This window comes from Dendropsophus ebraccatus, chromosome 11 (genome assembly GCF_027789765.1).
Source record: "Dendropsophus ebraccatus isolate aDenEbr1 chromosome 11, aDenEbr1.pat, whole genome shotgun sequence".
In the NCBI taxonomy this organism is placed as follows: Eukaryota; Metazoa; Chordata; class Amphibia; order Anura; family Hylidae; genus Dendropsophus; species Dendropsophus ebraccatus.
In genome coordinates, this window is record NC_091464.1 from 98592195 (window position 1) to 98607672 (window position 15478).

At 50.3% G+C, this 15478-nt stretch overlaps 2 protein-coding genes across 4 annotated transcripts in view; one reads left to right on the plus strand and one right to left on the minus strand.

Moving 5' to 3' along the window:
• LOC138768001 (vang-like protein 1) overlaps window positions 1–3060 on the plus strand; it is a 74243-nt gene extending 71183 nt beyond the window's left edge. For all 3 annotated transcript variants that reach the window (XM_069945969.1, XM_069945967.1, XM_069945968.1), the window contains exon 8: window positions 661–3060. In XM_069945969.1, coding sequence (XP_069802070.1) covers window positions 661–936 — 276 coding nt within the window. In that variant the 3' untranslated portion in view covers window positions 937–3060. The remainder of the gene's footprint in view (window positions 1–660) is intronic.
• Window positions 3061–8036: 4976 nt separating this feature from the next.
• The window catches only part of LOC138767515 (calsequestrin-2-like), a 101035-nt gene continuing 93593 nt past the window's right edge, over window positions 8037–15478 (minus strand). The window contains exons 8-11 of the mRNA XM_069945056.1: window positions 12050–12104; window positions 9936–10036; window positions 9288–9362; window positions 8037–8501 (exon numbers count right to left, since the gene is read on the minus strand). Coding sequence (XP_069801157.1) covers window positions 8280–8501; window positions 9288–9362; window positions 9936–10036; window positions 12050–12104 — 453 coding nt within the window. The 3' untranslated portion in view covers window positions 8037–8279. The remainder of the gene's footprint in view (window positions 8502–9287; window positions 9363–9935; window positions 10037–12049; window positions 12105–15478) is intronic.

Here is a 15478-nt window from a genome sequence, read left to right on the forward strand (position 1 = left end):
ATACAGAACACAGAAAGTGGGGGGGGCATATAAAGAACACAGAAAGTGGGGGGGGCATATAAAGAACACAGGAAGTGGGGGGGCATATACAAAACACAGGAAGTGGGGGGGCATATACAGAACACAGGAAGTGGGGGGCATATACAGAACACAGAAAGTGGGGGAGCATATACAGAACACAGGAAGTGGGGGGCATATACAGAACACAGGAAGTGGGGGGGCATATACAGAACACAGGAAGTGGGGGGGCATATACAGAACACAGGAAGTGTGGGGAGCATATACAGAACACAGGAAGTGTGGGGAGCATATACAGAACACAGGAAGTGGGGGGGCATATACAGAACACAGGAAGTGGGGGCAGGGCCTAGATAGTGCAGAGGCAGATAGAACATAGGAAGTGGGGGCAGGGCCTAGATAGTGCAGAGGCAGATAGAACATAGGAAGTGGGGGCGGGCCCTAGATGTAAGGTAAAATCAAGGTTTTCCTCTGGTCTCCGAGCACCCCTTGAATCCCTTACTGTGTGCCCCCTGCTGCCTCCTGGATGTTATTACCCCATCATTAGTAGCAGCACTTCACTGCTTAGACCAGGGCTGCTTTTTTGACATGATCCCCTCCATGTGCGGTGTTGTTACCGTCTTGGCCCCTTCTGTTTTTCAGGCTTTTTTGGAGCAGTATCTGAGGCCGGGGCCCCCGTGTCAGTACCTCGGGGCCCAGCCCGCTGAGTGGACATTAGTGAGTGAGGAGTCAGTGACACGAAGCCTGAAGTCCAACCTGACGTTCTGTCTCCGCAGCGCCGACACCCGGCTGGTGGTGAGTGTCCGCCCCATTCCCAGCCTGACCCTCGCCGAGAACTTCATCCCACCGAACTCCCACCGCTTCCTAGTACAGCTGTATCCTCAGACACTGGACGCCAGCACCATATCACCAGCGTGACGACAGGACCACCTCTACATACCACTATATATATATATATCTATCATGTATATACCACACCTGTAACCCAAACTTTGTATATATCATCCTGTATGTGTTATATACACTCAGCGGCCACTTTATTAGGTACACCATGCTAGTAACGGGTTGGACCCCCTTTTGCCTTCAGAACTGCCCCAATTCTTGGTGGCATAGATACAACAAGGTGCTGGAAGTTTCCTCAGAGATTTTGGTCCTTATTGACATGATGGCATCACACAGTTGCCGCAGATTTGTCGGCTGCACATCCATGATGCCAATCTCCCGTTCCACCACATCCCAAAGATGCTCTATTGGATTGAGATCTGGTGACTGTGGAGGCCATTGGAGTACAGTGACCTCATTGTCATGTTCAAGAAACCAGTCTGAGATGATTCTAGCTTTATGACATGGCGCATTATCCTGCTGAAAGTAGCCATCAGATGTTGGGTACATTGTGGTCATAAAGGGATGGACATGGTCAGCAACAATACTCAGGTAGGCTGTGGCGCTGCAACCATGCTCAATTGGTACCAAGGGGCCCAAAGAGTGCCAAGAAAATATTCCCCACACCATGACACCACCACCACCAGCCTGAACCGTTGATACAAGGCAGGATGGATCCATGCTGTCATGTTGTTGACGCCAAATTCTGACCCTACCATCCGAATGTCGCAGCAGAAATCGAGACTCATCAGACCAGGCAACGTTTTTCCAATCTTCTACTGTCCAATTTCGATGAGCTTGTGCAAATTGTAGCCTCAGTTTCCTGTTCTTAGCTGAGCGGAGTGGCCCCCCGGTGTGGTCTTCTGCTGCTGTAGCCCATCTGCCTCAAAGTTGGCCGTACTGTGCGTTCAGAGATGCTCTTCTGCCTACCTTGGTTGTAACGGTTGGCTATTTGAGTCACTGTTATTATTATTATTATTATTATTTATTTATAAAGCGCCCTTAGTTCCAGAGCGCTATACAATAGATAGGCAACAGGCAGGAACAATACAAGATCAGAAAACATTACATGAAGGCAAAAGACAGACTGGTACATGGGGGAAGAGGACCCTGCCCGCGAGGGCTCACAATCTATGGGGTATAGGGAGAGAAACAGGAGGTAAAGTGCAGCCATTCAAGTGTGATGCAGAGTTATTGTAGGTTGTAGCCTTGTTTGAAGAGATGGGTTTTCAGGTTACTTTTGAAGGACTTGATGGTGGATGAGAGACGGATGTGTCGGGGTAGCGAGTTCCAGAGTATGGGGGAGGCTCGGGCAAAGTCTTGGAGGCGGTTGTGCGAGGTACGAACAAGGGGGGAGCGGAGACGGAGGTCACTGGAGGATCGAAGGTTGCGTGAGGGACGGTAGCGGGATATCAGGTCAGAGATGTATGGAGGGGACAGGTTGTGGATTGCCTTGTATGTCATGGTCAACAATTTAAAGTCAATACGTTGGGCAATGGGGAGCCAGTGGAGGGATTGGCAGAGGGGAGAGGCTGAGGCAAAGCGAGGGGAAAGGTGGATTAGTCGGGCAGCAGAGTTAAGGATAGACTGGAGGGGATCAAGGGAGTTAGCTGGAAGGCCAGAGAGGAGGATGTTGCCTTTCTATCAGCTGGAACCAGTCTGCCCATTCTCCCCTGACCTCTGGCATCAACAAGGCATTTCCGCCCACAGAACTGCCGCTCACTGGATGTTTTTTCTTTTTCGGACCATTCTCTGTAAACCCTAGAGATGGTTGTGCGTGAAAATCCTAGTAGATCAGCAGTTTCTGAAATACTCAGACCAGCCCTTCTGGCACCAATAACCATGCCACGTTCAAAGGCCTCAAATCACCTTTCTTCCCCATACTGATGCTCGGTTTGAACTGCAGGAGATTGTCTTGACCATGTCTACATGCCTAAATGCACTGAGTTGCCGCCATGTGATTGGCTGATTAGAAATTAAGTGGTAACGTGCAGTTGGACAGGTGTACCTAATAAAGTGGCCGGTGAGTGTATATTAACCCACTGTATGCCAAACGCCTCTGCTCTCCATGAGATGTTATAATGTCACCTCTCCTATTATAACAGGGGACATCATCAGCCTGCTCAGTATTAATTACAGTAAAGGTCATTTTTGGTTATATATAGTAGTTGCTGCTTTCTGCCGGTCCGTACCCACAAACCTATAATAGCTAGTCCATTCAAACCTATAATTCTCTGTGGCCTCCTCTTCTGTAGAGATCATCTCGCAGCAGTCTCCTCTTCATCACAGGCAGGATTACACTGACAGGTAACATAGACAGGTAGAACATAGGAATTGGGGATGGGACCATACACAGAACACACGAAGTGGAGAGAAGGGGTCATATCCAGAACACAGAAAGTGGGGACAAAGCCATATACAAAACACAGGAAATGGGGGGGGGGGCATATAAAGAACAAAGGAAGTGTGTGTGTGGGGGGGGGGGGGGGCATATACAGAACATAGGAAGTGGGGACAAGGGGCATATACAGAACACAGGAAGTGGGGGGGGCATATACAGAACACAGGAAATGGGGGGGGGGCATATAAAGAACACAGGAAGTGGGGGGGGGCATATACAGAACATGGGAAGCAGGGAGCATATAAAGAACACAGGAAGGGGGGGGGAGCATATACAGAACACAGGAAGTAGGGGGGGCATATACAGAACACAGGAAGTGGGGGGAGCATATACAGAACACAGGAAGTGGGGGGAGCATATACAGAACACAGGAAGTGTGGGAAGGGGCATATACAGAACACAGGAAGGGGGGAGCATATAAAGAACACAGAAAGGGGGGGGAGCATATACAGAACACAGGAAGTAGGGGGGGCATATACAGAACATGGGAAGTGGGGAACATATAAAGAACACAGGAAGGGGGGAGCATATACAGAACACAGGAAGTAGGGGGGGCATATACAGAACACAGGAAGGGGGGACGGGGGGCATATACAGAACACAGGAAGTGGGGGAGCATATAAAGAACACAGGAAGGGGGGGGGGAGCATATACAGAACACAGGAAGTGTGGGGAGGGGCATATACAGAACACAGGAAGTGGGGGGAGCATATACAGAACATAGGAAGTGGGGACGGGGGGCATATACAGAACACAGGAAGTGGGGGGAGCATATACAGAACATAGGAAGTGGGGACGGGGGGCATATACAGAACACAGGAAGTGGGGAGCATATAAAGAACACAGGAAGTGGGGGGGAGCATATACAGAACACAGGAAGTGGGGAGCATATAAAGAACACAGGAAGTGGGGGGGAGCATATACAGAACACAGGAAGTGGGGAGCATATAAAGAACACAGGAAGTGGGGAGCATATACAGAACACAGGAAGTAGGGGGGGGGGCATATACAGAACATAGGAAGTGGGGACAGGGGGCATATACAGAACACAGGAAGTGGGGGAGATAGTGCACTTATATATATACAGATAGCACAGGACCCGCCAGTCACTATAGACTGACCCCTCCTGTTCTGTAGAGATCACTTTTCAGCAGTGTCCTCCTCTTCATCATCACCACAACAGGTATGGTAACATATAAGGCTATATTCACACTACATGAAGAGACCGGCCGTTCAGTGACCCCGCCAGGTCACGGAACAGACGGTCTCTGCACGGATGATCTTTTGGCCACAGGGTTCTGATGCGTGAGCATCAGCGCGTACCCGCATCAGAACCTCCCACAGCACACAATGAAGCAAGAGGCCGGAGCCGCTCGCTTCGTTGTGTGAACTGACAGGTCTTTCTGTGGCTGCAAATCACTGAATTGCGGCCGCAGAAAACTGACATGCTACGGCTCCGGCCGGGATCCCATAGAAGATAGGCTATGTTACACACCGTACAAAGTACGGCCGTTGTTGCTGATGGCAACAACGCCCATACTTTTACGTAGTGTGAACATAGCCTAAAGGTGTTTCTGGACATACTCTCTGAGTCCCCCATCCCTACATGTGTTGTATTTCCTGGCAGAGTGATGTGGCTGGATGTAGTCATCATGTGCTCCGATACACGTCTACAACATATGATCGCTGCCCCATCTTCACCATATGGAATAACATGCATGTTTTGACACATTTTGGAGATTGTGCTGGTTGGATGTGACGCCAGCACTGGGCACCCAGTCACATATCAGTCCCATCCTTTCTCCAGAGCTTCCTACTGCTGGATAGAGTCACAATATGGTGGACATGACTCTCCTGGACCAAATGGTGATGGTCTGGTGCTGTGATGTTACTTATGGGAAAAGCAGCTGAGCAGGATGAAAGCTTTTCTCTAGGGTTGTGTTGGGTTCTCCCTTCCCCATCACAGATCTGATCTTGTTAGGTTCTTCCTTCCCTATCACAGATCTGATGGTGTTGGGTTCTCCCTTCCCCATCACAGATCTGATTGTGTTGGGTTCTTCCTTCCGCATCACAGATCTGATGGTGTTGGGTTCTCCCTTCCCCATCACAGATCTGATTATGTTGGGTTCTCTCTTCCTCATCACAGATCTGATCGTGTTGGGTTCTCTTGTCTCCATCACAGATCTGATCGTGTTGGGTTCTCCCTTCCCCATTACAGATCTGATTATGTTGGGTTCTCCCTTCCCCATCACAGATCTGATTATGTTGGGTTCTCTCTTCCTCATCACAGATCTGATCGTGTTGGGTTCTCTCTTCCTCATCACAGATCTGATCGTGTTGGGTTCTCTTGTCTCCATCACAGATCTGATCGTGTTGGGTTCTCCCTTCCCCATTACAGATCAGATCTGTGATGGGGAAGGGAGAACCCAACATAATCAGATCTGTAATGGGGAAGGGAGAACCCAACACGATCAGATCTGTGATGGAGACAAGAGAACCCAACACGATCAGATCTGTGATGAGGAAGGGAGAACCCAACATAATCAGATCGTGTTGGGTTCTCTCGTCTCCATCACAGATCTGATCGTGTTGGGTTCTCTTGTCTCCATTCCAGATCTGATCGTATTGGGTTCTTCCTTCCGCATAACAGATCTCATTGTGTTGGGTTCTTCCTTCCCCGTAACAGATCTGATCGTGTTGGGTTCTCCCTTCCCCATCACATATCTGATTGTGTTGGGTTCTCTCTTCCCCATCACAGATCTGATGGTGTTGGGTTCTCCCTTCCACATCACAGATCTGATTGTGTTGGGTTCTCTCGTCTCCATCACAGATCTGACCGTGTTGGGTTCTCCCTTCCGCATCACAGATCTGATCGTGTTGGGTTCTCCCTTCTCCATCAAAGATCTAATCGTGCTCTCCTTTCCCCATCACAGATCTGATCTTATTGGGTTCTCCCTTCCCCATCACAGATCTGATCGTGTTGGGTTCTCTCATCTCCATCACAGATCTGATCGTGTTGGGTTCTCCCTTCCGCGTCACAGATCTCATTGTGTTGGGTTCTTCCTTCCCCATCACAGATCTAATCGTGTTGGGTTCTCCCTTCCCCATCACAGATCTGATCTTATTGGGTTCTCCCTTCCCCATCACATATCTGATTGTGTTGGGTTCTCTCTTCCCCATCACAGATATGATGGTGTTGGGTTCTCCCTTCCCCATCACAGATCTGATTGTGTTGGGTTCTCTCATCTCCATCACAGATCTGATCGTATTGGGTTCTCTCGTCTCCATCACATATCTGATGGTGTTGGGTTCTCTCGTCTCCATCACATATCTGATCGTGTTGGGTTCTCTCGTCTCCATCACATTTCTGATTGTGTTGGGTTCTCTCGTCTCGATCACATATCTGATTGTGTTGGGTTCTCCCTTCCCCATCACAGATCTGATTGTGTTGAGTTCTCCCTTCCACATCACAGATCTGATTGTGTTGGGTTCTCCCTTCCGCATTACAGATCTGATCGTGTTGGGTTCTCCCTTCCCCATCACAGATCTGATCCTATTGGGTTCTCCCTTCCCCATCACAGATCTGATTGTGTTGGGTTCTCCCTTCCCCATCTAAGATCTGATCTTATTGGGTTCTCCCTTCCCCATCACAGATCTGATTGTGTTGGGATCTCCCTTCCCCATCACAGATCTGATCTTATTGGGTTTTCTCTTCCCCATCACAGATCTGATCTTATTGGGTTCTCTCTTCCCCATCACAGATCTGTTCATGTTGGGTTCTCCCTTCCCCATCACAGATCTGATCTTATTGGGTTCTCCCTTCCCCATCACAGATCTGATTGTGTTGGGTTCTCTCATCTCCATCACAGATCTGATCGTGTTGGGTTCTCTCGTCTCCATCACATATCTGATTGTGGTGGGTTCTCCCTTCCCCATCACAGATCTGATCTTATTGGGTTCTTCCTTCCCCATCACAGATCTGATTGTGTTGGGTTCTCTCATCTCCATCACAGATCTGATCGTGTTGGGTTCTCTCGTCTCCATCACATATCTGATTGTGGTGGGTTCTCCCTTCCCCATCACAGATCTGATCGTGTTGGTTTCTCCCTTACGGATCACAGATCTGATCGTGTTGGGTTCTCCCTTCTACATCACAGATCTGATCGTGTTAGGTTCTCCCTTCCGCATCACAGATCTGATCGTGTTGGGTTCTCCCTTCCACATCACAGATCTGATCATGTTGGGTACTCCCTTCCCCATCACAGATCTGATCTTATTGGGTTCTTCCTTCCCCATCACAGATCTGATTGTGTTGGGTTCTCTCATCTCCATCACAGATCTGATCGTGTTGGGTTCTCTCGTCTCCATCACATATCTGATTGTGGTGGGTTCTCCCTTCCCCATCACAGATCTGATCGTGTTGGGTTCTCCCTTCTACATCACAGATCTGATTGTGTTAGGTTCTCCCTTCCGCATCACAGATCTGATCATGTTGGGTACTCCCTTCCCCATCACAGATCTGATCTTATTGGGTACTCCCTTCCCCATCACAGATCTGATCTTATTGGGTTCTCCCTTCCCCATCACAGATCTGATTTTATTGGGTTCTCCCTTCCGCATCACAGATCTGATCGTGTTGGGTTCCTACTTCCGCATCACAGATCTGATTATGTTGGGTTCTCCCTTTCCCATCAAAGACGCAGTCAGGTGAAGTCTCCTTCCTATGAATATTTATTATTTTTACCATTTCATACAGAAGGTTTAGGGAGCCACCTTAGCTGATGACATGCGGCTCCTGGATCCAGACTCCGATTGTGGCTCGTTTGTGGTCATCTTTGAAGAAACAAAACACCTGATAGTCCTGAGCATCACAATAATGTATGATACCGCCACCCTGGTATAAGGTCCGTAACCCGCGCTCCTCCCACACACCTTATAGGGCTATATCGATCATTTAGCTCCCAGTAAGTCTTAAGTTTTAATCATCGTCGTCATCATCATCGTCATCATCATCATCATCATCGTTGTCATCATCATCATCGTCGTCGTCATCGTCTTCATCATCATTGTCGTCATCATCATCATCATCATCGTCTTCAGTGTTGACCTTCCCAGATAATACATCCTCAATCCATTGTTCCAGTTCAGATGGTGATGGCAAATCATCTGCATCATCCATTTCCAACCAGACACTGTCCGCCTGAGGAAATGGGAAAGAGGGTGTGATGAGGAAACCTTACCAACCAGGGGAAACCCATCGGCCTGAGCCAAGGCTGGGGGCCTGTAGGGTCACACAGCCGCCAATATGGCCTATAAGGGCCACAGACGCAAACACTGCAATCATGATACATCCAAGGTAATACATGGGGTAATGGGAGGGGTAATGCGCATAGGAGGAGGAGTTACATGCAGTAATAGGAGGGGTTATTGGGAATTATAGGAGGAGGGGGAGTTATATTCAGTAGTAGTAGGGGTTATACTTAGTAGGAGGAGTTATATTCTGTAGTAGGAGGGGTATAAAGAAAAGTAGAAGGGGTTATACAGAGTAGTAGAAGGAGTTATATTCCGTAGTAGGAGGGGTTGTATTCAGTAGTAGGAGGGGTTATATTCTGTAGTAGGAGGAGTTATATTCTGTAGTAGGAGGGGTTTTACAGAGTAAAAGGAGGAGTTATATAGAGTAGTAGTAGGAGTTATATTCTGTAGTAGGAGGGGTTATATGGAGTAATAGGAGGAGTTATATTCAGTAGGAGGAGGGGTTACACGGAGTAATAGGAGAAGTTATACAGAGTAATAGGAGGAGTTTTACAGAGTAGTAGGAGGAGTTATATTCTGTAGTAGCAGGAGTTATACACAGTAATAGGTGGTGTTATACAGATTGATAGGAGTAGTTATATTCAGTAGGAGGAGTTATGATGATTACATGGGGTAAGATATGGATATCTGAGCTGTAGGGTTGAATATTACGCCCGTCAGTCACATGACTCACATCGGTCACATTGACCACTCCGATCTGTGGTCTGAACAGGTCAATATGGAAGGTCTTCTCCCAGTATGTCACCAACTGTGGGGAGAAGAGCACAGGTTATATTGCATACATACATATATCACATATACTGTAGAGCAGTGCTTCTCAATTCCAGTCCTCAGGCCTCACCAACAGGTCATGCTTTGAGGATTTCCTTAGTATTTCACAGGTGATATAATTATACTCAGTGCATCAGGTATTAGCACAGCTGTTCTTTGTGTGGGATATTCTCAATACATGACCTGTTGGTGAGGCCTGAGGCCTGGAATTGAGAAGCACAGCCCCCCCCCCCCCCCCTCCCCGAGAAACCTGGAGTAGTAAAAGCAATCTGCAGAAGGGCAGAGGAGTCTGCAGGAAGAGAGAAGGGCTTGGAGACAGAGGAGTCAGGAGCAGAGGAAAGAGACCTCTGCAGGAGGAGAGAGAGGAGTCTGGAGAAGGGGACAAGGGAGTCAGGAGGAGAGAGGGGCCTGGAGGAGGACAGAAGGGTCTGGAGGAGGACAAAGGAGTCTGGAGAAGGGGACAGAGGAGTCAGGGAGTCAGGAGAAGGGGACAGAGGAGTCAGGAGAAGGGGACAGGGGTCTGGAGGAGAGATGGGGAATATAATGTCACCAGAGGGAAGTCATCAGGATCGATCCAGATGATGCTCAGCTCCGGGTTCTCTGTGTTCTCTCTGGCCACTTCCTTCAGGATCTGGATAAATTCATAACCATCTGATGTGGAGTCCAGGATCAGCGAGAATGTGGGGGATCAGAGAAGAACGTGATCACTCTCATCATTACATAAGGTATCATGATAACCACTACTTCTATCATCATCACCACCACCGCTATCATCACTACCACTCCTATTATCACCACCACCACTCCTATCATCACCATCACCACTTCCATCATCATCACCACCACCACTCCTATCATCACCTCCATCATCATCACCACCACTCCTATCATCACCACCACCATCATCCCCACTCCTATTATCACCACTACTCCTATCATCACTACCACTGCTATCATCACCACTACTCCCATCATCGTCACCTCCATCATCACCACCACCATCATCACCACCACTCCTATCATCATCCCCACTCCTATCATCACCACCATCATTATCACCACTATCATCATCATCATCCCCACTCCTATCATCACCACCATCATTATCACCACTATCATCATCATCCCCACTCCTATCACCACCACCACCATCATCATCCCCACTCCTATCATCACCACCACTGCTATCATCACTACCACTCCTATCTTCACCACCACTCCTATCATCATCCCCACTCCTATCATCACCACCATCATTATCACCACCACCACCATCATCATCCCCACTCCTATCATCACCACCACTGCTATCATCACTACCACTCCTATCTTCACCACCACTCCTATCATCATCCCCACTCCTATCATCACCACCACCATCATCATCCTCATCCCCACTCCTATCATCACCTGCATCATCATCATCCCCACTCCTATCATCACCTCCATCACCACCACCATCATCATCCCCACTCCTATCATCACCCCCACCACCATCATCCCCACTCCTATCATCACCTCCATCACCACCACCACCACCACCATCATCATCCCCAGTCCTATCATCACCTCCATCATCATCATCCCCACTCCCATCATCACCTCCATCACCACCACCACCACCATCATCATCCCCAGTCCTATCATCACCTCCATCATCATCATCCCCACTCCTATCATCACCTCCATCACCACCACCACTCCTATCATCATCCCCACTCCTATCATCACCACCACCATCATCATCCCCACTCCTATCATCACCACCACCATCATCATCCCCACTCCTATCATCACCTGCATCATCATCATCCCCACTCCTATCATCACCACCACCATCATCCCCACTCCTATCATCACCTCCATCACCACCATCATCCCCACTCCTATCATCACCACCACCATCATCATCCCCACTCCTATCATCACCTCCATCACCACCATCATCATCATCCCCACTCCTATCATCACCACCACCATCATCATCCCCACTCCTATCATCACCTCCATCATCATCATCCCCACTCCTATCATCACCTCCATCACCACCACCACTCCTATCATCATCCCCACTCCTATCATCACCACCACCATCATCATCCCCATTCCTATCATCACCACCACCATCATCATCCCCACTCCTATCATCACCTCCATCATCATCATCCCCACTCCCATCATCACCTCCATCACCACCACCACCACCATCATCCCCACTCCTATCATCACCTCCATCATCATCATCCCCACTCCTATCATCATCCCCACTCCTATCATCACCACCACCATCATCATCCCCACTCCTATCATCACCTCCATCATCATCATCCCCACTCCCATCATCACCTCCATCACCACCACCACCACCATCATCCCCAGTCCTATCATCACCTCCATCATCATCATCCCCACTCCTATCATCACCTCCATCATCATCATCCCCACTCCTATCATCATCCCCACTCCTATCATCACCACCACCATCATCATCCCCACTCCTATCATCACCACCACCATCATCATCCCCACTCCTATCATCACCTCCATCATCATCATCCCCACTCCTATCATCATCCCCACTCCTATCATCACCTCCATCACCACCACCACTCTCATCATCACCATTCTTCCCATCATCATTCATCCTGACATGACGCATCTCACCTGGATCTTCTTCTTCAGCAAAAGCCACAATGTGAATTCCATCCAGATCGTCCTCCTGCAAGCAGAGATGTATCTAGTACCAGGGTGTATCACAGTGTGTGTGTTCCCCCCCCAGGTATCTAATCCTCCTTTAGTAGTCTATTGCTATTGTGGTGTAGCCCTATGGATGACTGATCACTTGCCCGATGGTGCTGTGTGACGCCTCTCCTGTGGTGGTTGGTCGGAGTACAGCTCAGCCGGGTGGTAGGTTGTCGCCAGTGCTGGTTGGGCACACAGGTATGGGGGTGAGCCATACCCTTTCCCCTGTGGTCAGTGACCTGCCGGGCTGTGATGGGTCCCTTGGGTGCATATCAAGGTGGCCCGGAGTGGAGTTGTGACCCACCCGGACTATTGGTATCGCCATCCACAGAAAGGGGGGATGTCCCAAGGATGGAGTAGTGACTGTGTAGGCAGGGCCGCCATCAGGGCAGTATTAGTGGTACAACTGCCAGGGGCCCGACCAAAACTAGAACTCAGGGGGCCCGCTGAAGCTCCTGACAGCTGTACCGACACAAACACTGCTCTCTCCTCGCTCCTCCCTGGGCACCTCCCCCACCCTCCTCACTCCTCCCTGGGCACCTCCCCCACCCTCCTCACTCCTCCCTGGGCACCTCCCCCACCCTCCTCACTCCAACCTGGGCACCTCCCCCACCCTCCTCACTCCAACCTGGGCACCTCCCCCACCCTTCTCACTACTCCCCCACCCTTCTCCCCTGGCCCCTCCCCCACCCTCCTCACTCCTCCCTGGGCCCCTCCCCCACCCTCCTCACTCCTCCCTGGGCACCTCCCCCACCCTCCTCACTCCAACCTGGGCACCTCCCCCACCCTTCTCACTACTCCCCCACCCTTCTCCCCTGGCCCCTCCCCCACCCTCCTCGTTCCTCCCTGGGCCCCTCCCCCACCCTCCTCACTCCTCCCTGGGCCCCTCCCCCACCCTCCTCACTCCTCCCTGGGCACCTCCCCCACCCTCCTCACCAGGGGCGTAGCTAGGGGTTCAGCCTAGGGGGGGCGAGTGAGGCTGAGTGGGCCCCCAACCAACGTTACCCATAGGGAACCCCAGCAGGTGACAAGGATTTTTTTGAATAATAAAGGGAATATTCTTCTACATTTCTTATAGTGAATAAGGATACAGAGCCGTGTAAGAGGCTTCTACATCTGGAATATAGAACCACAAAAAAAGTAAAAGGGCTTAAGATTAGAAAAATATAGCTGCCTTCTTCCACAGACAGCACCACTCTTGTCCTCAGTTTGATTCTCCTGGTGGCTGCAACCTCTGGGTGACAACCATCAGCCCTGAAGTTCCAGCAATACATCTGTCTACAGCGGCAGGTATCGGAGGATTGTACTACAACTCCCAGCATACCCTGAGGGCTGCAGACTGTCAACCTGGAGCCCCCCTTCCTCGACCAAGTGCATGCTACTGGTATATATATATGGTATTACCAATAATACCAGTATACAAGGGGGAAATATCGTCACAACCACTACCATCACCACCATATTGTTACTGACTAAATCCTCTATACTAAATCCAATAAAACACAGTACCAGATTACAAGTAACAAATAACACCACTACTTACTGACTAATACCAGCACATACCGACTAATACCAGCACATACCGACTAATACCAGCACATACCGACTAATACCAGCACATACCGACTAATACCACCACATACCGACTAATACCAGCACATACTGACTAACACCACTGCTGCAACTGAATAATCCACTGTACACAGAGCAATATCACCTCTTCAAGTCATTTAGCAGTAGCCCCAGCTCTACACAGGCTCTATACACCATATACATTACAGTGCAGATATATTTAGTGACTCACAGGTGACGTCTTCTCTGATCAGAGTTCTTCCCTTTTCATCTTCTTCTCCATCTGCCCTGGGCCGTTATGAGAACTTCTCCGAGCCACGAATCCACAGAATCTGCCAGACAGACATATTAGGCTCCACACACTGACACCATCCTCATCTCTATACACACTGCACATCTGTATTGGCCCCTTTACACCCTTGTTTAGTGGGTAGGCTGACTCTTATAGATGGCTCCCCCCTGTATTGCCCCCTTATAGATGCCCCCCCTGTATTACCCCCTTATAGATGGCTACCCCTGTATCCCCCCCCCCTTATAGATGGCTCCCCTCCCCTGTATCCCCCCCTTATAGATGGCTTCCCTCCCCTGTATCCCCCCCCCCCTTATAGATGGCTCCCCTCCCCTGTATCCCCCCCTTATAGATGGCTTCCCTCCCCTGTATCCCCCCTTATAGATGGCTCCTCCTGTATTCCCCCCTTATAGATGGCTCCTCCTGTATTCCCCCCTTATAGATGGTTTCCCCCCCTGTATCCCCCCTTATAGATGGCTTCCCTCCCCTGTATTCCCCCCTTATAGATGGCTTCCCTCCCCTGTATTCCCCCTTATAGATGGCTCCCCCCCTGTATCCCCCCCCCTTATAGATGGCTCCTCCCCTGTATCCCCCCCCTTATAGATGGCTCCCCTCCCCTGTATCCCTCCCTTATAGATGGCTCCCCCCCTGTATCCCCCCTTATAGATGGCTCCCCTCCCCTGTATCCCTCCCTTATAGATGGCTCCCCCCCTGTATCCCCCCTTATAGATGGCTCCCCTCCCCTGTATCCCTCCCTTATAGATGGCTCCCCCCCTGTTTCCCCCCTTATAGATGGCTTCCCTCCCCTGTATCCCCCCCTTGTAGATGGCTCCCCCCCTGTATCCCCCCTTATAGTTTGCCCCCTGCACAGCAGATTAAAAAAAACAAACACACAACTCACCTAACAAGCGCTCCCCCGTCGCTGCTGTCCTCTCTTCTGCCCCCAGCTGATGCGTCCCTCCCTGGGGGATTCCCGGGCAGCGCACACATCCGGAAGCTGAGTGTGCGCCCAGGCCGGGACTTCCGGTACAGGAAGTCCCAGCGACGCGCACTAAGGTTCCTGATACGTGCGCTCCCTGGGAATCCCCCAGGGAGCGACGCATCAGACAGGGGCAAGATTGCCTCTTGCGGCCGCAAGCAAGACCGTGCTTGCGGTCGCAAGAGAGGCATAAAGGAGGGGGTGGGCTCGGCGGTTCGGGGGGCGTGTGCGGATGCGGAGCGCAGCCTCTTGTGGCTGGAGGCATAACGCTGCCTCCGGCCACAAGAATGATTGACACAGCCAGGAGCCAATGGCTCCTGATGCTGTGTCAATCACATCCTGGCCCAGTCGGAACTGTATGCGCTCATTAGGAGTGCGAGCGCATACAGTTCCGGCCACTACTGACGTGTTAATGCTGTCTGCAAAAGCAATAGCTTTTGCAGACAGCATTAACTGTCTAAGACCTCAGTGGGCCCCTGTCTGAGTGGGCCCGGGGGCAACCGCCCCCCTT